Here is a 24,672-nt window from a genome sequence, read left to right on the forward strand (position 1 = left end):
AAAGTTGCCCGGAGCTGCTGAGAGAAGCAGCGAATTTGATTGAGGAAGCTCTGAGCAGAAGTCCAACGGCTCCCGCGGCACCGGTGACTCCGGCAGCTCAGTCACAGCAGATACCGGCCGCTCAATCACGTACACCTGTCCAAGGTAAGCTAAGTAATTTCATGTTAGCCAGGTGTGCTACTATTTAATGATTCGGGACACACGTGTAGGTTAAATTAGATCGACTCGAACAGTTTATACCACTCAAGTAGCTTATATGTAATTGTTAAATGGGAGAATGGAATGCACAAAATTATATAATTGATAAAAATGTTATATGTATGTATGTGAATATTGTGCACAATATACTCTTGTTATCTGGAATAATCAATATTAAGGATGCTATTCTAGAATTACAGCCAATAGAAGTTTTTCTCCCTTTCTTGTTAAATGTTACCAAATCCAGTTACCTGTATTAGGCCGCCACTTTTTTTCCAGTGTTATTATCAGTATTTTATTTCAGGTGATGTTGCTATCGGAGAGGGAGTGATGCGGTACTTTATGACAACAATCATATCCAAACTCCAGTTTGGATTCAGTCTAGATCTTGGTAAGTATCTTACTAATTTTTTGAAGGTTAATCCATCTATAAATTGCAGAAATGTCTGTCTGTAGCGCATGTCTCTCAGTTAGTCCGATGGATTTCAAACTTGACAGGTGTCTTGCTCTGGTCACGAGTAAGTGCAGTGCCAAGTTTGACGACGTTTGGATAAACGCAAAAGATAGCGTTACATATATAGGTAAAAGAAGCACACATTGGCTTTTGCCGCTCTTGCTGCTTGCCATTCTCACACTGCATGCAACGCTGACTGAGCACCTGTTTGTGTCGTGACTCACTCTACACCGCCTCTCTCTATGCGCGCGCACACACACACACACGCGTACACGTACGTTCTGGTGGTTGATGAACGCGGATATGTGCTGTTTAGCGGAGGGCCGGTGGGCAATGTTTTGTGTCAGGTAAGTCTGTAGTAGGGTATACAGGGGAATTGAATTTGAAGTGGTTTGGGGTCCTTCTGTAAGTCATTTTGGAGTAGGCTACAATTTGGTTTAAGTGAATTCTACAAGCAGCAATACCACAGGCCAAGTAATCGCCACTAGTATGATGTAATATATCTATCTATCTATCTATCTATCATACATTTTTATTTAATGTATTTAAGAGGTTAATTGTTGTGACTTTATTCCCTGCTCTCTTGGTACTTTACAGGAGGAATGGGCCGAACACTGCTATTTGAGGGTGAACCTGACCATCTTGTTCCAGCAGCATCAGAGGCACTTATTGAAAGCAACCTCTTCCGGGTTGCAGGAAGGATGTTGGGCCACACCTTTCTGCATGATGGTCCCCATGTCACAGGACTAAGTCCTGCTGTAATTCATGTACTGTTCAATGGGGACCCTGAAATGGCTACTGTTGTTACAGAAGACTGTCCTGATCTGCACATCAGGAGCATCATAGAACTGGTATGTAACCTAAAAGAAACTTTGCCATGTAAAAAATATTGCTTGGGCAGATATAATAACTTGTATGGTCTTAATTCTAGCTTGAACATGAAGATCTTACACCGGAACAGAAGGACACAGTTTCAGATCTTTCCATGTCTTGGGATCTTCCGGCAGTCACCAAAACAAATCGGAGATGGCTACATAACAAACTTCTACTCCATGCAGTGAGTTCCTGCTGGTTAAGTGACAGAATTCATCGCTGTACTTGTTGAAATTATAGAATGTGTTGTGAACCCTGGCTTGTTATGTTAACACGAGAGTTTAAGTACTAGAGTTTTAATGGATTTTTATAAAGCACTTTATTGTGTTTATTAACATTTTTCCTACTGTGCCAACTTTTGTCAAATTTGGGTTAAGGATTTGGGCTGTAATATGGGTCGGTCTGTCTCTTAGGTCGTTGGGAGGACCATGCGCCAAATTAAACAGTTGAGAAAGGGACTGAAAGATGTGATGGTATGGCCCCTGCTGACATCTAGGCCGGATGTTGTACCACTTCTTTTCCCCAAAATGGCTGAAATGCAGTTCACACCCCAGGTAAGTCAGTAATTTAGTTATATTTGTGACTTAACTTGATGAATTTACGTGTATTTTCAATGACTGAGATGGATATTTTTCCATTTTCTAAGAATTTGATCTGCATAGTCCTTCACCAAAATAAGTTCTCCCTTTTTTTAAATTACAATTTTTGTTTTCTTTAAGATGCTCCTAGAAAAAATCACATGGCCAGTTGAGGACAGTGATGATGAAGACTTTGACTTAGACACCACCTGCCGCATCACTGGCTTTCTAAGGATGTTCATTGAAACAGGTATAAACCTTATTTTCTCTCTTTACAAATGCTTCTATGTCTCATGGATAGATATGATCAATTACAGTTGAACTAAATGTCTTTAATCCATTTTATGACTTTTAGCTTCATCAGGTACCCTGGCCCAGCTGCTGACATTCTGGGTTGGCTGGGAGATGCTTCCTCCTGAACTGAGAGTGGAGATTTCTGGGGGAACCCTTCCTACGTCCTCCACATGCTTTGAAACCCTAAAGCTGCCAGCTCATTTCAAACTCTACATGGACTTTGAGAAAGCACTTGTCGCTGCCATAAAAAGTACTGGATTTGGGCTTGTTTAAGTTTTTTCAGACGTCAATTAGGGCTGGGCAATATTTTAATATTATATCTATCGTGATATAAGACTAGATATCGTCTTAAGGTGCTTTTCCATTACCAGTACCTACTTGACTCGCCTCGCCTCGACTCGCTGTGCGTCCGTTTCCCATTGCAGATTTTAGGACGAGGCGAGTAGGTACCATGTAATGGAAAAGCACCATTAGATTTTGAAGAAGTGTAATATCGTTACATGGTAAGTTTAGTCTTTTCCTGGTTTCAAAGGCTGCATTACAGTAAAGTGATGTCATTTTCTGAACTTACCAGACTGTTCTAGCTGTTCTATTATTTGCCTTTTACCACTTAGTCATTATATCCACAATATGATAGTTATTTATCCGAAATCTAAATGTGGAAGATATTTTGTGAATGCACCAATTGTCAACCTTACAATATCGTTGCAATATCGACATCAAGGTGTTAGGTCAAAAATGTGATATTTGATTTTCTCCATATTGCCCAGCCCTAATGTCAATGCATACACAGTTCAGATGAATTGACACAAGTTCAGTGTCTTTGAAAACATTAACACACTGTGCAGTAGTTGACTTTTTTTTCTTCCATTTACTAAAATCAAACTGTTCTGCACCTTCAGTGCTAACAGTACAGCATTCATGTTAGTCATTCTGTGGACCATAATGAGACAGGAAGCTTCAAAGAAACAGCTTTTTTTCCTTTCTTTTAAAAGGAAAGTAAACTTTCAGTTTTTCCTTGCTTGTTCTAACACAACAAATAAAAACATGGGTTGGACATCAGTCTAAGATTCTTGATAACACTTCCACAGTCTCTACATATAGTCTAAGTGCATCAGTAACAGAAACTCCTGGAGCTGGCAAAATTGCAACCTCTTCATCTGAGAGCTCACGGGCCAGCTGAACCTCGGGGACTGACACAGTGCCTCGATGAAGGCAGTGAGGTCCGTTCCAATCGATCCCATATTCTTCAGGAACCTGAATGGATGACAAGCATAATCAGTCTTGTACTTAAAACTAGTTTGACATGTCCTTACACAAGATTGTTATTTTTGGTCACCAAGGCAGTGAGAAATGAAATGTTACTTATTCAGTTTTTTAAAATAATACAGCTTTGCATAGTATGCACTGTAGAAACTACAGCTCACAGGTTGATGTCTTTCCATAAGCGGGCTTCCTTCACCTTTCAAAGGGGCAGAGCTCCAAATTAAAAATACATTTAAATAATGCCCATATTATTATCTACTCACTTGGAACATGCACACCTCTTGCATTCAGGTGACCACGCATTAGCTTGTAGCCGGTGTTTGGATGACTTTGTGAATTTCACTTACAATACGGTCTAACTCCTCATCATTCACAGCTGAATAGAGATCTGTCTTTCTGTACAAACAAGAAAAACACAACATCAAGTAATGTTACCTTAAACGTCATATTCTTTCCGAGTGTATGAGAGCAGCAATTCATAAACAGAAAACTCATGAATTTAGTGTAAATACCTTAAACTGTATTGTTGCATGCGCCTCCTGATGGTCCTCTTTGACACACCGAACATCGCTGCAAATTTGAACTGCGGGAACTCCACAAAGAAGTTGATGCTCCAGAACTGCACTCGGTATGTCAAACGCCAAACGCCCCGGTCCCTGTGTGTGTTGGGCCTGAAGTGCCCTGGTACCAGAGAAGCGGTGGACAACTTCTTCTAGATTTGCAATCACTCTGTGGTCGATATCTTCGTCGGAAAGTGCGGAAATGACTCCAACAACTTCAATAAGTTCCTCTGCTTTACTAGCTACATGCTCTGGGTCAGCAGGTCCTGCTTCTACATCCTCTGCTAAGTTTAAAATGTCTCTAACCAACTCCCTGGAAAGTTCACGGAGATCCTCCATTGTCTCTATCCAGGTTGGCCTACTCTACTTCAGACCAAAGCAATGGATCAGACTAGATTCGCGTTAGCCCCGCCCACTGACTTTGATGGGTCAGTTTGACAGTTTTAAGTAATTCATGAATCACTGCAATGCAGGATCATGAAATGTAAATGTAAATAGTGAAATAATTATATATGTATTTTACATAAAATGAATCGGTATTTGAATTAATTAATGATACATTTAATTACACATTTATGTATTTAATTCTAATTTGAATTAATTAATGACACATTTAATTAATTAATGACACATTTAAGTAATTATTTAATGGTGTATTTATTTATTTAATTGTGGCACTTTTAGTCCTCCATAGCAAAACGAACTCAAAATCTCAAATAAATTGATTATTTATTAAACTAACATGAGAAAATTATGTAAATTCACTCAGACAAACCCAAAGTCTCTAGCTATGTGACTTGTAAAATAGTTTTTATCACGTTCTTTCACTCACTCGGTTTGACACAAAAATAACACATCAAACCTTTAACAAACGTGATAATACCTTAACGGATTTGTTAGCATGGTATGTTCTTTCGACATTAGAAAGTTTAAACGTGCTATTACATACCTCTAGTAATAAATAGAAACGGACACAAAGGTTATCTTCTTGACTGCACAGTTCTGGCGCTTTCTTTATTGTGAAGAATGGTGCCGCCTGCCCGGAACTTCCTGTTCCCCCACTACTAACGGTCCGTGCATTCCGAGATCAGATTACAACATTTCATTAAATTACTAAAAAAAAGTGTAAACTGCAGTGGCGGCTGGCCGATAGAGGGCGCTAGGGCGCCGCCCCCTTAAATAAAATTATTTTACAAAATAAAAAAATAAAAAAATAAAAAAAATAATAATAATAATAAAAACATCAGTATGTCAATATTTGTGTGTTTGAAATATGGAATGTACACAGTAATATGTGTAAGATATGATAGAAAATCATATTCGCAACCTTTCCTCTGCCTGTCAAACGCCTCGTCAGCTCTGGGCGATACAGAAAGTGCCCCGAGGAGGCGGGTCTACGTAGCAGTTAAGCCAATTGCTAATTTAAGATATGAATGTATGACATAAAATGTAGTCAATAAGCGATCTTAAATCGAATCCAAGGAGGGCGATTATTTTATCGCCCCAAGCTCGCCCCTGATAAAATAAGGACCGGGGTCCAGTGACGCCATTTTTACTAGACAACAATGGCGAACGCAAACGTTACTCCTCCAAGACCCAACCCTAACTCGGTGAAATCTCTCCTCCAAGATCCGTTTGAGAGGAGAACTTTGTCAGAGAAAGTTCGGGTGAAAGAGCTGGGCCCAGATCAACCTGACCTCTCAATCAGACAGCAGGCTAGCGAGAAAGGGAAGCAGTATATGCGCGGCTTCTCCCGTAGCTGGTACACCAGGAAGGCTTGGCTAGCTGGGTGCACTGATGCTAATGCTTTATTTTGCTTTCCGTGCTTGCTTTTTAAAACGACGGGGTCAGATTCAGCATGGACAGGTACCGGAGTGAGGGATATGAAGCACCTGTCAGAGAAGGTAAAGAAACATGAGAACACCAGGGCACACATGGACAACTCTGTAAAGCTAGCTGTATTAGGAAGGGTGAACATTGCTACGCAGCTGGATGACGGCCACAGGATTGCGGTGAGGAAACACAATGAGGAGGTGGATAAAAACAGGCACATTCTATCCAAAATTATCGATTGTGTGAAGTTCTGTGGGGCTTTTGAGTTGGCCTTGCGTGGGCACGAGGAGACTGACTCCTCAGACAACCCCGGCATTTTCCGGGGCTTAGTGGATTTTGTTGCCTCCCTCGACAGTGTGCTGGAGGAGCACCTGAAGACAGCTACCGTTTTTAAGGGCACGTCAAAGACGATACAGAACGAGCTGTTGGACTGTATGCTGTCAATGCTTAAGGATTACATCCTGGAGAAAGTAAAGAGTGCTGATTTTATCGCCATTCAAGCTGACGAGACGACTGACGTTTCCACCCACTGCCAGTTGGTGCTTGTGTGAGTGATTATCATAGAGCCGTCACAATTATATTTGTTTTAGTATTTTAAAAGGAAAGAGAAGACACAATCAGACGTTGATAATAATGCAGGAAAGTACTACACAGTTTGTAATAATTATTCAGGTGTCCACCAGGTCAATTTCTAGAAGAGGCCTAGTTGTTATTGAATATTAACTTTATTGCTAAGTGAACAGCAGAACAAAATGATGTTGCATCCCTCTCACAAATGTAATAGAAAAAGGCTTTAAAACGTAATAACATCAGTTAATTATGTACATCACAGGTTAAAAGCAGTTACTAGACATAGTTTGTGTGTATATACACACTGTCTGTCTGTCTGTCTGTCTATATATATATATATATATATATATATATATATAAAAGTCACTGGTTGTGTGTTGAGGGGGAATTACAGTGAGTTAAGAATTTAAAGTTATCAAATTAAACTTTATTTTTTGGACCCAGGGCCTCAATTCCCTCTTTGTGTGGGCACAGCGTATCTGACGAGCAGCAACAGCCCATCAAGCGACGGAGGATGCTGGGACCAGGAGAACAACAGAGGTTGGCTATAGAGGTAAGTTGTGATGTAATTGTCAGTGTTTCCCACCTAGAACTTTTTTCAGGCCTGGTAGTATGTAGCCAAAACCCTGAACAATCAGCACCTTGGTAATCATATACTTGAGTTGGACATAGGCATGTGTCAGTCAGGATCACTTGCATCAAAATAGCTTAATTGCAAATTAAAGCTGATGATGTATCTTTTACAGGTATGTGATACCATCCTGAGTCATGCCAAAGAGAGGTTCTCCTTCACCCAGCACCTCATCAGCGCAACACTATTGCACGGAGAGTTGTTCCCACAACACAGTGTGAAGTTCCCCGATACAGCGCTTGAAACAACCGTGGAGGCGTACCCCATGTTGAACAAGGCCAAGCTCAAAACCGAACTGTCCCTCATCTATGAGAACAGTGAGTTCAAGGCTTGTAGTGGTGCAGTGCCCCTGTACCAGTTCTTCATGGAGAACAACCTTCAGAGCACTTTCACAGAGACTGCCAGCCTCCTCAAGATCCTCATCACCACACCCATGACAACTGCTGAGTCAGAATGGTGCTTCTCTACACTGAAAAGGATCAAGACCTTCCTGAGAAACAGCATGACACAGGATCGCCTGAACGCTCTGGCCATGCTCTCCATGGAGAAGAAACTTGTCAGGGACATTCCTGACTTTAATCAAAGGGTCATTGAGAGGTTTGCCACTCAGAAGGACAGACGGGCAAAATTCCTGTACAAATAAGATGACAGACACACACACACAGAGCAGCTCTGGCCGCATGTTTCTTTGTATATAGTTGACCTTAGCATAAAAAATCCAGTTATATATGGTACTCTAGAAAGTCTTAATAGTGTCTTTGCTAATATTACTGTATATAGGTTGTTTTGTATCAATTAATTGTTGCAGTTCTGGAGCACATTAACAATTAGTCACATTTAGTATGATCATAAAATACTGTATGCTATTCTTCCAGTCAAAGGTTTGAGTTCATCCACTTGATATCCATTTCTATATTATACATCCTTTTATACAGTGTAAGATTTCCTATAAACTTTATAATAATTTCATGTTATTGTCCACTTTCCACTCTGTTCTGACAGCATGCCTGTTGCGTTGCCTGTTTACTACCAATGGTGAAAAGTTCACTTTAAATGCAAATGAAAGGCTTGGGTTTGTGTAATATGTTTTTGTGTAAGAATGCCTCAACTTTTTAATATTGGCATTAAATAATTACTGAATGTTTCACTGAGCACTGCTGTCCTGCAGTTTGTGTTAAAATATATCGCGATGGTTACAGGAAAAAAAAAGTATGGCACAGCCCCACCGAGAATATTTTTCACCAGCCGCCACTGGTAAACTGTAGCAATTTATTTCCCTTTATAGTTTATTAGGCTAAGCATGACCTTCATCCAAATAATTTCTCTAGGGTTGGAACCGGTTCAGGGAACAGAACTGAAAAATAACGTTAAAAAGAACCGGAAACTAAAGTGTTCTATACTTTTCATGAACAGCAGTTATTTTAAAAGCATGTAATCCAGGTAATAACCTTATTTTCCTTTCCGGGTATTTTTCTCCAGTCCCACAAAAATCGCAACAAAGCTCACTCTAGAAACGTATTCCAGTTTCTGCCTGCCAGCTGGAATGGAAACCTTTGCCAGTGGGTGTGCGTGTGGAAACTACCTGCTCCTCTGCTCTGAAGCATAGGTTACTGTATCCTACTGACAACGTTACAAGCATGATTCAGAAATTAGGGAGATATGTTTAATTTGAGAAGAATGGATGAACTTTTTCAATGCTAGTTAAGGATACTATAGTCACCACGTTTCACATTGGATTTATTAACGACAAAAAGGTACGACCTCTTTTTAATTATAGTGCTGCACTGCACTTTACAAACAAGGTTGTTAGCTAGCTAGCTAACATTAGCTCTGTTCCAACGTTAAACCAACTCTGTAGTTCCGATAAGCCGACAGAGAAGCGGACAGAGAAGCAGACGGCCTGACCGATAAAGGACAGAGAAGCAGACGGCCTGACCGATAAGCCGACAGAGAAGCAGACGGCCAGACCATTAAGCTGACAGAGAAGCAGACGGCCTGACAGTTAAGCCGACAGAGAAGCAGACGGCCTGACCGATAAGCAGACAGAGAAGCAGACAGAGAAGCAGATGGCCTGACCGATAAGCTGACAGAGAAGCAGACAGAGAAGCAGACACTCCATGTAGGATACTTTATGTAAAACGCATAGGGCGACAGAAAGACAAGGCACACAGCATGATGTTAAAGTAGAAGCAGCCCATTCACTCAGACATAATAACCCCCTACCAATCATAAGAATACAATACAATGTTTCACACACAAGTTATATGTGCCTATATGTTACAACATGTTGCTTCTCTTGTATTGTCAACATCAATTCCAAATTGTTTGGCTGTCAGCAGATACATGGTTATCAATACTACTAATATATATGAAGGGTGGATATTTTGATCGAGGTATTTCACATGGCCTTGATCCATGTCCTGCCTGGTACTCATGGCTTGTATTGTCACACTACTTGCAGCAAAACTGTTGAGTCTTTTATTATTTTGCAGATCTTCAAGCAGTGGAGATGAGGATAATGGTGAAACTGGAGATGATCCGTACAGAGTTCAGGACTGCTCTGAACCAAGTTATGGAGGCCATAGAGGATAATGGTGAAACTGGAGATGATCTGTACAGAGTTCAGGACTGCTCTGAACCAAGTTATGGAGGCCATAGAGGATAATGGTGGAACTGGAGATGATCCGTACAGAGTTCAGGACTGCTCTGAACCAAGTTATGGAGGCCATAGAGGATAATGGTGGAACTGGAGATGATCCGTACAGAGTTCAGGACTGCTCTGAACCAAGTTATGGAGGCCATAGAGGATAATGGTGGAACTGGAGATGATCCGTACAGAGTTCAGGACTGCTCTGAACCAAGTTATGGAGGCCATAGAGGATAATGGTGGAACTGGAGATGATCCGTACAGAGTTCAGGACTGCTCTGAACCAAGTTATGGAGGCCATAGAGGATAATGGCCTTTTTACTTCACTTTAATCCAGTCGGTCAATATAGCTAAATGATTGTGCTAGTAAAAAAGGAATGTAGTAGGGAGTCGACGTTAAACCGGCATTTTGATAATTTGTTTAAGGAAAATAATGACCAGTTTGTGTTATTTTGACTTCCAGGAGCGGGTTGAGGAAGAGACTGTGGATGAGGATGGAGCAGCAGCACCTGAATAAACATAACATAGTTAATCACTTTTAGCTTTAAGCAGTTTTACAGTTCTTGATTGGAGTGCAGTGTTCATGTTTTTACTGACTTGTTATTTTGAGATTATTGCTGTGATTTTGTTTACGAATCTATTGTGATACAGTTTATGTAAAAAAAGAACTTATTTTCAGGCATTTTGCATATTTCGTCAGTGGACACCTACCGACAGGATACTGTGTATATGTTCAGGGTAGATTAAATGACGTGTCTTAAGGGTCCTCCCGAGTGGCGCAGTGGTCTAAGACACTGCATCGCAGCTGCGTTGCTACAGATGCTGGTTCGATACCTGTCTGTGTCGCAGCCAGCCACGACCGGGAGACCTATGAGGTGATGCACAATTGTCCGGGTTAGGGGAGGGTTTGGCGAGCCGGAATGTCCTTGTCCCCATCACACTGTTACGTACGAAAGTTACGTTCCCAGTGGTTACCAGAAACTGCATTTTATGGGGTTCTCAACGTACTTTCTGACGATTAGCAACATTATGAGGTTGACTTAAAAATACACATATTTAACGGTTTAAAATTCCCCACATTTATACGTCCTGAAAAGACTTGGGACATAAGCGGACACCACAGCTACGTAGAAGGAACATTTCACAATAACGTTATCATGACTTTAGGGACTAAAATAACTTTGGTCACGTCCTGGAACGTAATTTTGTTAGCTGGGAAAGCTCACTCTAGAAACGTATTCCAGTTTCTGCCTGCCAGCTGGAATGGAAACCTTTGCCAGTGGGTGTGCGTGTGGAAACTACCTGCTCCTCCCCTCTGAAGCATAGGTTACTGTATCCTACTGACAACGTTACAAGCATGATTCAGAAATTAGGGAGATATTTTTAATTTGAGAAGAATGGATGAACTTTTTCAATGCTAGTTAAGGATACTATAGTCACCACGTTTCACATTGGATTTATTAACGACAAAAAGGTAAGACCTGTTTTTAATTCTAGTGTTGCACTGCACTGCACAAACAAGGTTGTTAGCTAGCTAGCTAACATCTGCTCTGGTCCAACGTTAAAACCAACTCTGAAGTTCAAAGACATTCAAAGTTCCTCCATAGAAGCCACTCCTCCGTAGGTATAATTCTGTGGGCCTAATTCAGATAATGCAGGTCATAACACGATGCCCAGCTCTTCAATGCAAGCTTCCTCTATCCTCTAACGAGCTCTCCACACCCGCAAAATGTCGCGCCCTACACTGTGATTGGCAGCACAGTTTGCTCTTAATGATTTTCCTATACAGATACTCTTGTGGTTGTCACGAGAATTTTGTTATCTCAATGGTTGAAGTCAAACACTTCTTAAATCTTTGAATAATTCCCAGAGGTATAAATCTCTAGTTTAAAGAAATTAAACAGACCCCTTACTGCAATGGTCATTCTTTATTCATTGAGAGCGCTCTGAAAATCATACAATGCACAACGTTTTTTATACCTTTACTACGCCCCTAAGTGGGCCAATGAGAAAGCTCCTAGCCCATATTTAGGCAACTATCATATGTCTCTGTTAGCTGCACAGCAACCTATTGTTTCTTCCTGGATCTATTTCACACTCCAGCTGTGTTCGTGTGGTTGCTTTTCTGGTTCCTCCAGTATCAGGTCACACATACACAGACTTCCTTTACTGGTTTCACAAGACACAAATACTCTGTTGCTGGGCAAATATGCATCTTATACAGGCACATACGGTGGGGACATGTTTCTCAGTGTCTAGTTTCACATCCTGTTTTCTGTTATTGGTTTCACAGTTGCATTCTGCTTGCATAGATATAAAAATAAGCCAAAGCCCTCGTTTTACTTCTAACTAAGCTAAACACATTATCAGATTGTAGTTTTATTATTCTAACACATTTCACAAATAATTGGAGTGTAATAATGAGTCATTACCAAATTCTTCTATCAGTGGTGTACTAGTGTATTTATTCTCCCACAAGCTTTAAATTGAGGGCCAGGTTGTCAGGATGGGTAATGTACTGTACACATTAATTACAAGTACTCCTAAAGATACACTTCATTTTAACTAGCTAAATCCTGTGTAACAACTAGTAATTACATTGTACTTGGCTAACATTACATGTACTATGCTTTGAAATAGTGTCTTATTCTTCATCTGGGATTTGTATTTATTATGGATCCCCTTTAGGCAGCAGCTACACTTCCTGGGATGCAGCAAAATTAAGGTAGTTCATACAATTTAAAAAACATTACAATACATTCACAGATTTCACATCACACGGTGTGCCCTCAGGCCCCTACTCCACCACTACCACATATCTACAGTACAAAAATCCATGTGTACGTGTGTGTATAGTGCGTATGTTATCGTGTGTGTGTGTATGCATGTGTCTGCGCCTATATTTGTGTTGCTTCACAGTCCCCGCTGTTCGATAAGGTGTTTTTTTTATATCTGTTTTTTAAATCTAATTGTACTACTTGCATCAGTTACTTGAAGTGGAATAGAGTTCCATGTAGTCATGGCTCTATGTAGTACTGTGCACCTCTCATAGTCTGTTCTGGACTTGGGGACTGTGAAGAGACCTCTGGTGGCATGTCTTGTAAGGTATGCATGGGTGACCGAGCTGTGCGCCAGTAGCTCAAACAGACAGCTCGGTGCACCCAACATGTCAACACCTCTCATAAACACAAGTAGTGATGAAGTCAATCTCCCCTCCACTTTGAGCCATGAGAGATCGACATGCATATTATTAATCAGCCGTGCTGCCCTGTTCTGAGCCAATTGCAATTTTCTTACGTCCTTTTTTGTGTCACCTGACCACACGACTGTACAGTAGTCCAGGTGTGACAAAACTAGGGCCTGTAGGACCTGCCTTGTTGATAGTGTGGTTAAGAAGGTAGAGCAGCGCTTTATTATGGACATATTTTTCCCCATCTTAGCTTCTGTTGTATCAATATTTTTTTACCATGAAAGTTTAAAATCCAGGGTTACTCCAAGCAGTTTAGTCACCTCAACTTGCTCAATTTCCACATTATTTATTACAATATTTAGTTGAGGTTTAGGGTTTAGTGAATGATTTGTCCCAATTACAATGCTTCTAGTTCTAGAAATATTTAGGACTAACTTATTCCTTTCCACCCACTCTAAAGCTAACTGCAACTCTTTGTTAAGTGTTGCAGTCATTTCAGTCGCTGTAGTAGCTGACATGTATAGTGTTGAGTCATCCGCATACATAGACACGAGTTGACTGAGAACACATTCTCATTTACAGCAACAACCTGTGAAATAGTTACAGCGGAGAGGATGGGGGATGAATGAGCCGATTGGAAGCTAGGGATGATTAGGTGAGGGCCAGATTGGGAATTCAGCCAGGACACTGGGGTTAACACCCCTACTCTTACGATAAGTGGCATGGGATCTTTAGTGACCGCAGACAGTCAGGGCACCCGCTTCACGTCCCATCTGAAAGACGGCACACAGGGCAATGTCCCCAATCATTGCCCTGGGGCATTGGGGTGTTATTTGTTTTGACCAGAGGAAAGAGTGCTTCCTGCTTACATTTTACATTTACATTACATTTAAATTTTAGTCATTTAGCAGACGCTCTTATCCAGAGCGACTTACAGTTAGTGAATACATATTTTTTATACTGGCCCCCCATGGGAATTGAACCCGCTACCCTGGTGTTGCAAACGCCATGCTCTATCAACTGAGCTACATCCCTGCCGGCCATTCCCTCCCCTACCCTGGACGACGCTGGGCCAATTGTGCGCCGCCCATGAGTCTCCCGGTCGCGGCCGGCTGCGACAGAGCCTGGATTCGAACCAGGATCTCTAGTGGCACAGTTAGCACTGCGATGCAGTGCCTTAGACCACTGCGCCACTCAGGAGCTCACCACTTCCAGCAGCAGCTGGTCTCCCATCCAGGGACCGACCAGGACCAACCCTGCTTAGCTTCAGAGGCTAGCTAGCAGTGTGATGAAGGGGAGTATATTGCTGGCAAATATTAATTAGAGCCTATTGAGCATAGGCTATAATATCTCAGACACCCAGAGCATCCACAAGGGATCCCAACCTTTGTCACAGTTGTTAATAAATCGGAATCACAGACCACAATTACTACCAGGTACATGTTATTACATTGTAACTATGTGTCATTACAGTTAACTACAATACTTGTTTACAGTGTAGTTACACATGTAATTACACTGTAATAAGGACCCCATAAAAGGAAGTGTTACCGGCATCTCTTCTTTATGTATACGTTGATGTGCTTTAAGAAACCCTAGAGCACCCCTGTGGAAATCAAATTAGCATTATAACAATCCCCATCAAAATCTGTCTGTTTAAGCTAGAGATGTATTTTTTGCATGGGCTGCGTCTCAATTTTTATTTTATTTCACCTTTATTTAACCAGGTAAGCCAGTTGAGAACAGGTTCTCATTTACAACTGCGACCTGGCCAAGATAAAGCAAAGTAGTGCAATAAAAACAACACAGAGTTACATATGGGGTAAAAAAAAACATAAAGTCAGAAATACAACAGAAAATATATATACAGTGTGTGCAAATGTAGCAAGTTATGGAGGTAAGGCAATAAATAGGCTATAGTGCAGAATAATTACAATAGTATTAACACTGGAATGCTAGATGTGCAAGAGATTATGTGCAAATAGAGATACTGGGGTGCAAAAGAGCAAATTAAATAACAATATAGGGATGAGGTAGTTGGGTGGGCTAATTTCAGATGGGCTGTGTACAGGTGCAGTGATCGGTAAGGTGCTCTGACAACTGATGCTTAAAGTTATTGAGGGAGATAAGAGTCTCCAGCTTCAGAGATTTTTGCAATTCGTTCCAGTCATTGGCAGCAGAGAACTGGAAGGAATGGCGGCCAAAGGAGGTGTTGGCTTTGGGAATGACCAGTGAGATATACCTGCTGGAGCGCAGACTACGGGTGGGTGCTGCTATGGTGACCAATGAGCTAAGATAAGGCGGGGATTTGCCTAGCAGTGATTTATAGATGGCCTGGAGCCAGTGGGTTTGACGACGAACATGTAGTGAGGACCAGCCAACAAGAGCGTACAGGTCACAGTGGTGGGTAGTGTATGGGGCTTTGGAGACAAAACGGATGGCACTGTGATAGACTACATCCAATTTGCTGAGTAGAGTGTTGGAGGCTATTTTGTAAATGACATCGCCGAAGTCAAGGATCGGTAGGATAGTCAGTTTTACGAGGGCATGTTTGGCAGCATGAGTGAAGGAGGCTTTGTTGCGAAATAGGAAGCCGATTCTAGATTTAACTTTGGATTGGAGATTCTTTATGTGAGTCTGGAAGTTGAGTTTACAGTCTAACCAGACACCTAGATATTTGTAGTTGTCCACATACTCTAGGTCAGACCCGTCGAGAGTGGTGATTCTAGTCGGGTGGGCGGGTGCTAGCAGCGTTCGATTGAAAAGCATGCATTTAGTTTTACTAGTGTTTAAGAGCAGTTGAAGGCTACTGAAGGATTGTTGTATGGCATTGAAGCTCGTTTGGAGGTTTGTTAACACAGTGTCCAATGAAGGGCCAGATGTATACAAAATGGTGTCGTCTGCGTAGAGGTGGATCTGAGAGTCACCAGCAGCAAGAGCGACATCATTGATATACACGGAGAAAAGTGTCGGCCCAATAATTGAACCCTGTGGCACCCCCATAGAGACTGCCATAGGCCCAGACAACAGGCCCTCCGATTTGACACACTGAACTCTATCTCTATCTAACCCACATCCTCTGAGGTCGGCCTTCCTCATCTGCGGTGGAAGAACTACAGTGTTGTTTGTCAGACCAGGAGACTTCTGTCTGTAGCGTCCGAGAAGTTTGGCCTACACTTCTAAAGGTGAGACTCACCAACAAGTTCATGTCTGTTGTTTCGCTCTAGGACGCCTACAAGTGTCTGAAGGTAGCAGGTACCGGTTTAAAACATTTGTGGAAGTAAATATTGAAGTACTTAGTGCCCAAAAAAGGTGTTAAATATGTTTGACTTATCTTTCTTAATATAGAACAGAAACTTAAAAACCAACTTCCCTTTGAAAATGATTAGCAATATCATTCCCCACTCACTATCACAAGGGTTAGCAAATGTCAGGGTCAATTCCATTTCAATTACAGTCAATTCACAAAGTAACCCTAATTCCAATTCCCCATTTTCCTCATTCATTTACAGATGGATACACTGCTGCCATGAAGGGATGCACCTGATTGGTAACGATGTTTAGATATCCTGTGGCATTCAAATGTTGATCCACTTTTATCAAGGGGCCCAATGTCTGCCATGAAAACACACCATCACCACCAGCCTGAAACACTGACACACAGCATGGATGCATGTACTCATGTTTTTTTTTTTCATACCTTAGTCCTCCCATCAGTACGAAACTCATCAAATCAGGCAATGCTTTTCAAATTCTCCATAGCCCACTGCAACTGCATTTTCTTGCTGAAAGCTAATGGGGATCTATAAGAAATACACAAAAACTACATCATTAAGGATCATAGCGTTCAGTCAATGTCATGGAAATAGCTGGTGTCCATAATGTTTTGTACACACAGTGTATGTTGTGTCTAACAGCTCATTCCCACAGAAAACTGCAGAAGGAATCAGTACCACCCAGTCAACCATCAGACTCCATTGTGAGATGCCTCAAAGAGGATATTCAACCCTAAGGGCAAATCCAAGGTCATCTCAATATCATTACAGTAGAATCTATCTAAACACAGTAAAACTGACCAGGTGAACACTGATCAGTAAAGTAAAGAGAGGCTAACATTCTAGAACGCTCCCTTTGATTTTGAATTTTAGGACCCCTTTAGTTATAAAAATATATATTTTAAAATGATTTGATCAAATATTGAATTTGGCCTTTACTATTTCATCCCATAGAAACACATTGAATGGTAAAAAAATAAAATAAGACTAATGGTTAAAACTGATCATCACATCATCTCTATCTGATACATTCAGTACAATTTAGTATTTTATTAGGATCCCCAGCGGCTACTCTTCCTGGGGTACAAACAGGAAACACAAAAAATACATAGAATACATAATCAAGCACTACATTTACAATTTAGTCATGTTGCAGATACTCCCATCCAGAAAGCTAGTGCATTCATCTTATGATAGCCAGGAGAGACATCCACATATCACAGTGGTATTCCAACCACGTATCACAAGCATTATACAATGCAAAATACAATATAAAATACATTTGTAAAAATCTGTCTCTTCAAATCAAATTTTATTTGTCACATACACGTGTTTAGCAGATGTTATTGCAGGTGTAGCGAAATGCTTGTGCTTCTAGCTCCAACAGTGCAGTAATATCTAACAATTTCACAACATATACCCCAATACACACAAATCTAAGCAAGGAATGGAATTTAAGAATATAGATACATACAGTGAGGGAAAAAAGTATGATCACCTGCTGATTTTATTAGTTTGCCCACTGACAAAGACATGATCAGTCTATACATTTAATGGGAGGTTTATTTGAACAGTGAGAGACAGAATAACAAAAAAATCCAGAAAAACGCATATCAAAAATGTTATAAATTTATTTGCATTTTAATGAGGGAAATAAGTATTTGACCCCTCTGAAAAACATGACTTAGTACTTGGTGGCAAAACTCTTGTTGGCAATCACAGAGGTCAGACGTTTCTTGTACTTGACCACCAGGTTTGCACACATCTCAGGAGGGATTTTGTCCCACTCCTCTTTGCAGATCTTCTCCAAGTCATTAAGGTTTCGAGGCTGACGTTTGGCAACTCGAACCTTCAGCTCCCTCCACAGATTTTCTATGGGATTAAGGTCTGGAGACTGGCTAGGCCACTCCAGGACCTTAATGTGCTTCTTCTTGAGCCACTCCTTTGTTGCCTTGGCCGTGTGTTTTGGGTCATTGTCATGCTGGAATACCCATCCACGACCCATTTTCAATGCCCTGGCTGAGGGAAGGAGGTTCTCACCCAAGATTTGACAGTACATGGCCCCGTCCATCATCCCTTTGATGCGGTGAAGTTGTCCTGTCCCCTTAGCAGAAAAACACCCCCAAAGCATAATGTTTCCACCTCCATGTTTGACGGTGGGGATGGTGTTCTTGGGCTCATAGGCAGCATTCCTCCTCTTCCAAACACGGCGAGGTGAGTTGATGCCAAAGAGCTCCATTTTGGTCTCATCTGACCACAACACTTTCACTCAGTTCTCCTCTGAAACATTCAGATGTTCATTGGCAAACTTCAGACGGCCCTGTATATGTGCTTTATTGAGCAGGGGGACCTTGCGGGCGCTGCATGATTTCAGTCCTTCACGGCGTAGTGTGTTACCAATTGTTTTCTTGGTGACTATGGTCCCAGTTGCCTTGAGATCATTGACAAGCTCCTCCCGTGTAGTTCTGGGCTGATTCCTCACCGTTCTCATGATCATTGCAACTCCACGAGGTGAGATCTTGCATGGAGCCCCAGGCCGAGGGAGATTGACAGTTATTTTGTGTTTCTTCCATTTGCGAATAATCGCACCAACTGTTGTCACCTTCTCACCAAGCTGCTTGGCGATGGTCTTGTAGCCCATTCCAGCCTTGTGTAGGTCTACAATCTTGTCCCTGACATCCTTGGAGAGCTCTTTGGTCTTGGCCATGGTGGAGAGTTTGGAATCTGATTGATTGATTGCTTCTGTGGACTCTTAAAGGGAGTGCTCCTAATCTCAGCTCGTTACCTGTATAAAATAAACCTGGGAGCCAGAAATCTTTCTGATTGAGAGGGGGTCAAATACTTACGTCCCTCATTAAAATGCAAATCAATTTATAACATTTTTGACATTAGTTTTTCTGGATGTTTTTTTGTTATTCTGTCTCTCACTGTTCAAATAAACCTACCATTAAAATTATAGACTAATAATTTCTTTGTCAGTGGGCAAACGTACAAAATCAGCAGTGGATCAAATACTTTTTTCCCTCACTGTATATGGACAAGCAATGACAGAGCGGCATGGACTAAGATACAGTAGAATGTTATAGAATACAGTATATACATATGAGATGTGTAAAATGCTTCACAACATCAGCTGAGCTAAAAGTTCCTGTTGTTATTTTTGTAATGTGCCGTAAGGTTTATTTTATTTTATGTTTTTTTGAATCTGGTTTTATTGCTAGTTTGAGTTACCTGGCAGAGAGTTCCATGTAGTCATGGCTCTATTTAATACTGTGTGTTTCCCAGCGTCTGTTCTGGACCTGTGGACTGAAGAAACCTCTTGCTGCATGTCTTGTGTTGTACCGATGAGTGTCCGAACTAGCTCATTCCCACAGAAAACTGCAGAGGAAAGCAGTACCACCCAGTCATCTATCAGACCTCACTGAGTGTATTCAACCCTAAGGGCAAATCCAAGGTCATCTCAATATCTTTACAGTAGAAGATAACAAAACACACCAAAACTGACAAGGTGAACACTGATCAGTAAAGTCAAGACAGGCTAACATTCTATAACGCTCCCTTTCCTCTGCACAGTTCTCTCACAGTGAGAAACAATAGGATTACAATAGAGTGTTACGCTTTCTTAATGTTATCAAATTCACTGTTACCACTTCCTTTATGAGGTGAGAATGAAGTGATGAAGTGACTTTACGGTTAAACTGGTCTGAGACAACTGTTGAGGCTTCTCTCCTTAATGTATACGTTGATGTGTTTATAAGTAAGTGTTTTCTCCTGTGTGTGTTCTCCGATGACCTTTTAGCTCAACTGATGTTTTAAAACATTTTCCACAATCAGAGCAGCAGTAAGGCTTCTCTCCTGTGTGTATACGTTCATGTTGTTTTAAGTTGCCAGGTTGAGAGAAACTCGCAGCACAGTCAGCGCAGGAGTAAGGCTTCTCCCCTGTGTGTATACGTTCATGTTGTTTTAAGTTAACAGGTTGAGAGAAACTCGCCCCACAGTCAGAGCAGAAGTAAGGCTTCTCTCCTGTGTGTGTTCTTTGATGAACCTTTAGCATAGTTGATGTTGTGAAGCATTTTACACAATTAGAGCAGGAGTAAGGCTTCTCTCCTGTATGTATACGTTCATGCTGTTTTAGGTGGCTCGGTTGAGAGAAACTCTTTCCACAGTCAGAGCAGGAGTAAGGCTTCTCTCCTGTGTGTGTTCTCTGATGACGTTTTATTTCAGCTGATGTTGTGAAGCATTTTACACAATTAGAGCAGGAGTAAGGCTTCTCTCCTGTGTGTATACGTTCATGTGTTTTTAAGTGGCCCAGTTGAGAGAAACTATTTCCACAGTCAGAGCAGGAGTAAGGCTTCTCTCCTGTGTGTGTTCTCTGGTGCCGTTTTAGCTTAGCTGGTGTTGTGAAGCATTTTACACAATCAGAGCAGGAGTAAGGCTTCTCTCCAGTGTGTATTTTTAGGTGTATTTTTAACTGTGATAGAATTGGGAAAATCTCCTCACAATGTGGGCAATGGTGAGACCTCTTAGCTCTGTGATCTTCCTGCTGTTGCTCTCTGGATGTAGAGAATGTCTCAATACGGTCTCCTGTGTGAACATCAGAAGAACCAGTCAGTTGGTGTAATATACAGCACCAGTCAAAAGCTGACACCTACTCATTCAAGGGTTTTATTTATTTTTACTATTTTCTACCTAGATTATTAGTGAAGACATCAAAACTATTCAATAACACAAATTTAACCATGTAGTAACCAAAAAAAAAGTTTTATACAAATCAAAATATATTTTATATTTTAGACTCTTCAAAGTAGCCACCCTTTGCCTTGACAGCGTTGCACACGCTTGGCATTCTATCAACCAGCTTCACCTAGAATGCTTTTCCAACAGTCTTGAAGGAGTTCCCACACATGCTGAGCACTTGTTGGCTGCTTTTCCTTCACTCTGCGGTCCAACTCATCCCAAATCATCTCAATTGGGTTGAGGTCGGGTGATTGTGGAGGCCAGGTCATCTGATGCAGCACTCCATCACTCTCCTTCTTGGTCAAATAGCCCTTACACAGCCTGTAGGTGTGTTGGGTCATTGTCCTGTTGAAAAACAAATGGTAGTCCCACTAAGTGCAAACCAGATGGGATGGCATATCGCTGCCGAATGCTGTGGTAGCCATGCTGGTAAGTGTGCCTTAAATTCTAAATAAATCACAGACAGTGTCACCAGCAAAGCACCCCCACACCATAACACCATCTCCTCCATGCTTCACGGTGGAAACTACACATGTGGAGATCATCCGTTCACCTACTCTGCGTCTCACAAAGACAAGGCTGATGGAACCAAAAATCTGAAATTTGGACTCATCAGACAAAAAGACAGATTACCACCGGTCTAATATCCATTGCTCGTGTTTCTTTGCCCAAGCAAGTCTCTTCTTCTTATTGGTGTCCTTCAGTAGTGGTTTCTTTGCAGCAATTCGACCATGAAGGCCTGATTCACGCAGTCTCCTCTGAAAAGTTGATGTTGAGAAAGAAATTCCACAAATTAACTTTTAACAAGGCACACCTGTTAATTGAAATGCATTCCAGGTGACTACCTCATGAAGCTGGTTGACAGAATGCCAAGAGTGTGCAAAGCTGGCAAAGGGTGGCTACTTAAAATATATTTTGATTTGTTTAACACTTTTTTTGGTTACTACGTGATTCCATATGTGTTATTGAATAGTTTTAAATGTCGTCACTATTATTCTACAACATAGAAAATAGTAAAAAAAAAAAAAAAAACCTGGAATGAGTAGGTGTGTCCAGACTTTTGACTGGTAATGTACATATACATTTATTTGACGAAGTCCTTTTTACATCGGCAAAGTCACAAAGTGCTTTACAGAAACCCTTCCTAAAATCACGAAAGAGCAAGCAATGCAGGTGTAGAAGCACCGTGGCTACTAAAAATCTTCTGGCTGTACCAGGTGACATATGTATTCATATCAGTAGGCTGTACAATACAAAAGGGGGAAAAAAAACTATTCTAAAAGTGGGTAAGAGTCAAAAGCTAAAAAGGGGCAAAAGTCATTAAAATGATGAGCCATATCATCCTCCACTCACTATCACAAGGGTTAGTAACTACACAGACTCATTTCATAGAACTTAAAACACTGGCAGTTTGTCAATTTCCATTCTTTAGTCTACTCTCTGATGACTCCAGATAGCCCTGTGAATAAAACACATGCTGGCAATACTGGTGTCAAACCATGCAAGTCTCTGTAGCACGAAATAACATCTACCTTTTCATACAAACAGTTCATCATAAAACAGGTCTACTGCAACTTTTCATGCACAGTGAGACGTTGGAATAAACACAAACTCAGTTAGATCGAACCTGCTCTTACCATGAGAAACAGATTTCCCAATCTTCTCCTCCTCTTCTTCATCTTTAATGATGACATTCAACTCCAGTGTTTGACTGCAGTCTTCCAGCTTCACTGATGCCATCTCTGGATCCTGCTTAGCAAACTGGGCTCCACTGTCACAATCAGGACCCAGTGACTGTAGGTTTGGACTCAGTGTGGAAGCAGAGAGGCAGGCTGGGTTTGTCCTCACTGTTGATGTTACCAGCCTCAGATTTAATTCTAGTCGGCCTGTAGTAATAAAGAGAAACGGACACAAAGAGTTATTGTCTTGACAGTTCTGGCACTTTCTTTATTCTCTAAAATATATATTATATTTTTTGTTGTTCAATGATCTAATTCAGTGTTTGCCTTGGACTGACATAGGTGCAGGTACACCTTAGACACAAAGTACACACTACACAACGTAAGTGCCCTTAACCTATAGGTGGTTTCCCAAATTCACATAAATGCACAAATGACTCAAAAACCATTTAGTCCAAGGTTACAGTTTGTTTTAGGCAGTACTATGTAATATGTTCCCGAATAACCTTGTCTTCACTGTATTATTTCACTCAAAAACCAATTGTATTTCCTGTTCACACCATAGCAACATTTATTGATAAAAAGACAGAAACTACTGAATGTGTCTGAATATTAGTACACATGTAGAAAACTGCTAATCATTACATTCAGCTTCAAATCTGTAGTGTGACCGTTACATTTTCTCTCTGCACCGGCACTGTCCTCACTGAAGTCCGTTGATGCTGACCGAGAGGGCGCCGCCATTTTACCTCGTGAATTTGACACAAAACCAATAACATGCTAAATGAACTCAGAAATATCAAATAAATGTGCTATTACATACCTCTAGTAATAAACAGAAACAGACACAAAGATTATCTTCTTGACTGCACAGTTCTGGCGCTTTCTTTATTCTGAAGAATACCTGCCCGGAACATCCTATTCCCCCACTACCATAGTGTGTGTGTGTGTGTGTGTATATATATATATATATATACACACACACACACATATATATATACACACACACACACACCACCAAGACTCTTCCTAGAGCTGGCTGCCTGGCTAAAGTGAGCCATCGGGGGAGAAGGGCGTTGGTGACAACAAGCCGATGGTCACTCTGACAGAGCTCAATAGTTCCACGGTAGAGATAGGAGAAACTTCCAGAAGGACAACCATCTCTGCAGCACTCCACCAATCAGGCCTTTATGTTAGTGGCTAGACGGAAGCCACTCCTCAGTAAAAGGCACGACAGCCTGATTGGAATTTGCCAAAAGGCACCTAAAGACTCTCAGACCATGAGAAGCAAGATTATCTGGTCTGATGAAACCAATATTGAACTTCTTGGCCTGAATGCCAAGCATCACATCTGGAGGAAACCTGGCACCATCCCTACGATGAAGCATGGTGGTGGCAGCATCATGCTGTGGGATGTCTTTCAGCGGCAGGGACTGGGAGACTAGTCAGGATCGAGGGAAAGATGAACAAAGCAAAGTACAGAGAGATCCTTGATGAAAACCTTCTCCAGAGCGCTCAGGACCTCAGACTGGGGCGAAGGTTCACCTTTCAACAGGACAACTACCCTAAGCACACAGCCAAGACAACGCAGGAGTGGCTTCAGGACAAGTCTCTGAACGTCCTTGAGTGGCCCAGCCAGAGCCCGGATTTTAATCCGATCTAACATCTCTGGAGAGACCAGAAAATAGCTGTGCACCGACGCTCCCCATCCAATCTGACAGAGCTTGAGAGGATCTGCAGAGAAGAATGGGAGAAACTCCCCAAATACAGGTGTGCCAAGCTTGTAGCGTCATATCAAAGAAAACTTGAGGCTGTATTCGCTGCCAAAGGTGCTTAAACAAAAGTACTGAGTATAGGGTCTGAATACTTATGTAAATGTGATATTTA

General features: G+C 41.4%; 2 protein-coding genes across 2 annotated transcripts; both read left to right on the forward strand.

The window, feature by feature from the left end:
* The first annotated feature begins 341 nt into the window (after window positions 1–341).
* On the forward strand, window positions 342–3,453 carry LOC311118915 (G2/M phase-specific E3 ubiquitin-protein ligase-like). The gene is made up of 6 exons (XM_084193671.1): window positions 342–589; window positions 1,250–1,503; window positions 1,584–1,709; window positions 1,939–2,079; window positions 2,245–2,353; window positions 2,459–3,453. The coding sequence occupies exons 1-6, from the start codon at window positions 430–432 to the stop codon at window positions 2,668–2,670; spliced, it is 1,002 nt and encodes a 333-aa protein (XP_084049797.1). The 5' UTR covers window positions 342–429; the 3' UTR covers window positions 2,671–3,453.
* A 3,046-nt stretch (window positions 3,454–6,499) lies between these two features.
* Window positions 6,500–8,130, forward strand: LOC311118904 (zinc finger MYM-type protein 1-like; the record flags this gene model as incomplete). Its single annotated transcript, XM_084193667.1, has 3 exons — window positions 6,500–6,603; window positions 7,071–7,179; window positions 7,373–8,130. 3 exons carry the CDS (start codon window positions 6,500–6,502, stop codon window positions 7,898–7,900), a joined length of 741 nt encoding a protein of 246 aa, XP_084049793.1. The 3' UTR covers window positions 7,901–8,130.
* Between the last annotated feature and the right edge of the window lie 16,542 nt (window positions 8,131–24,672).

The sequence above is a fragment of the Coregonus lavaretus genome (assembly GCF_964263955.1).
Source record: "Coregonus lavaretus genome assembly, contig: HAP1_SCAFFOLD_63, whole genome shotgun sequence".
Lineage (NCBI taxonomy): Eukaryota > Metazoa > Chordata > Actinopteri > Salmoniformes > Salmonidae > Coregonus > Coregonus lavaretus.

What these genes read in the sequence shown, in the direction of transcription:
- LOC311118915 (XM_084193671.1), top strand. Translation starts at nt 430, where the DNA reads ATGTTACCAAATCCAGTTACCTGTATTAGGCCGCCACTTTTTTTCCAG. An exon ending in TGGATTCAGTCTAGATCTTG is followed by an intron (nt 590 to 1,249) that starts GTAAGTATCTTA and finishes GGTACTTTACAG; the next exon opens with GAGGAATGGGCCGAACACTG. An exon ending in AAGGATGTTCATTGAAACAG is followed by an intron (nt 2,354 to 2,458) that starts GTATAAACCTTA and finishes TATGACTTTTAG; the next exon opens with CTTCATCAGGTACCCTGGCC.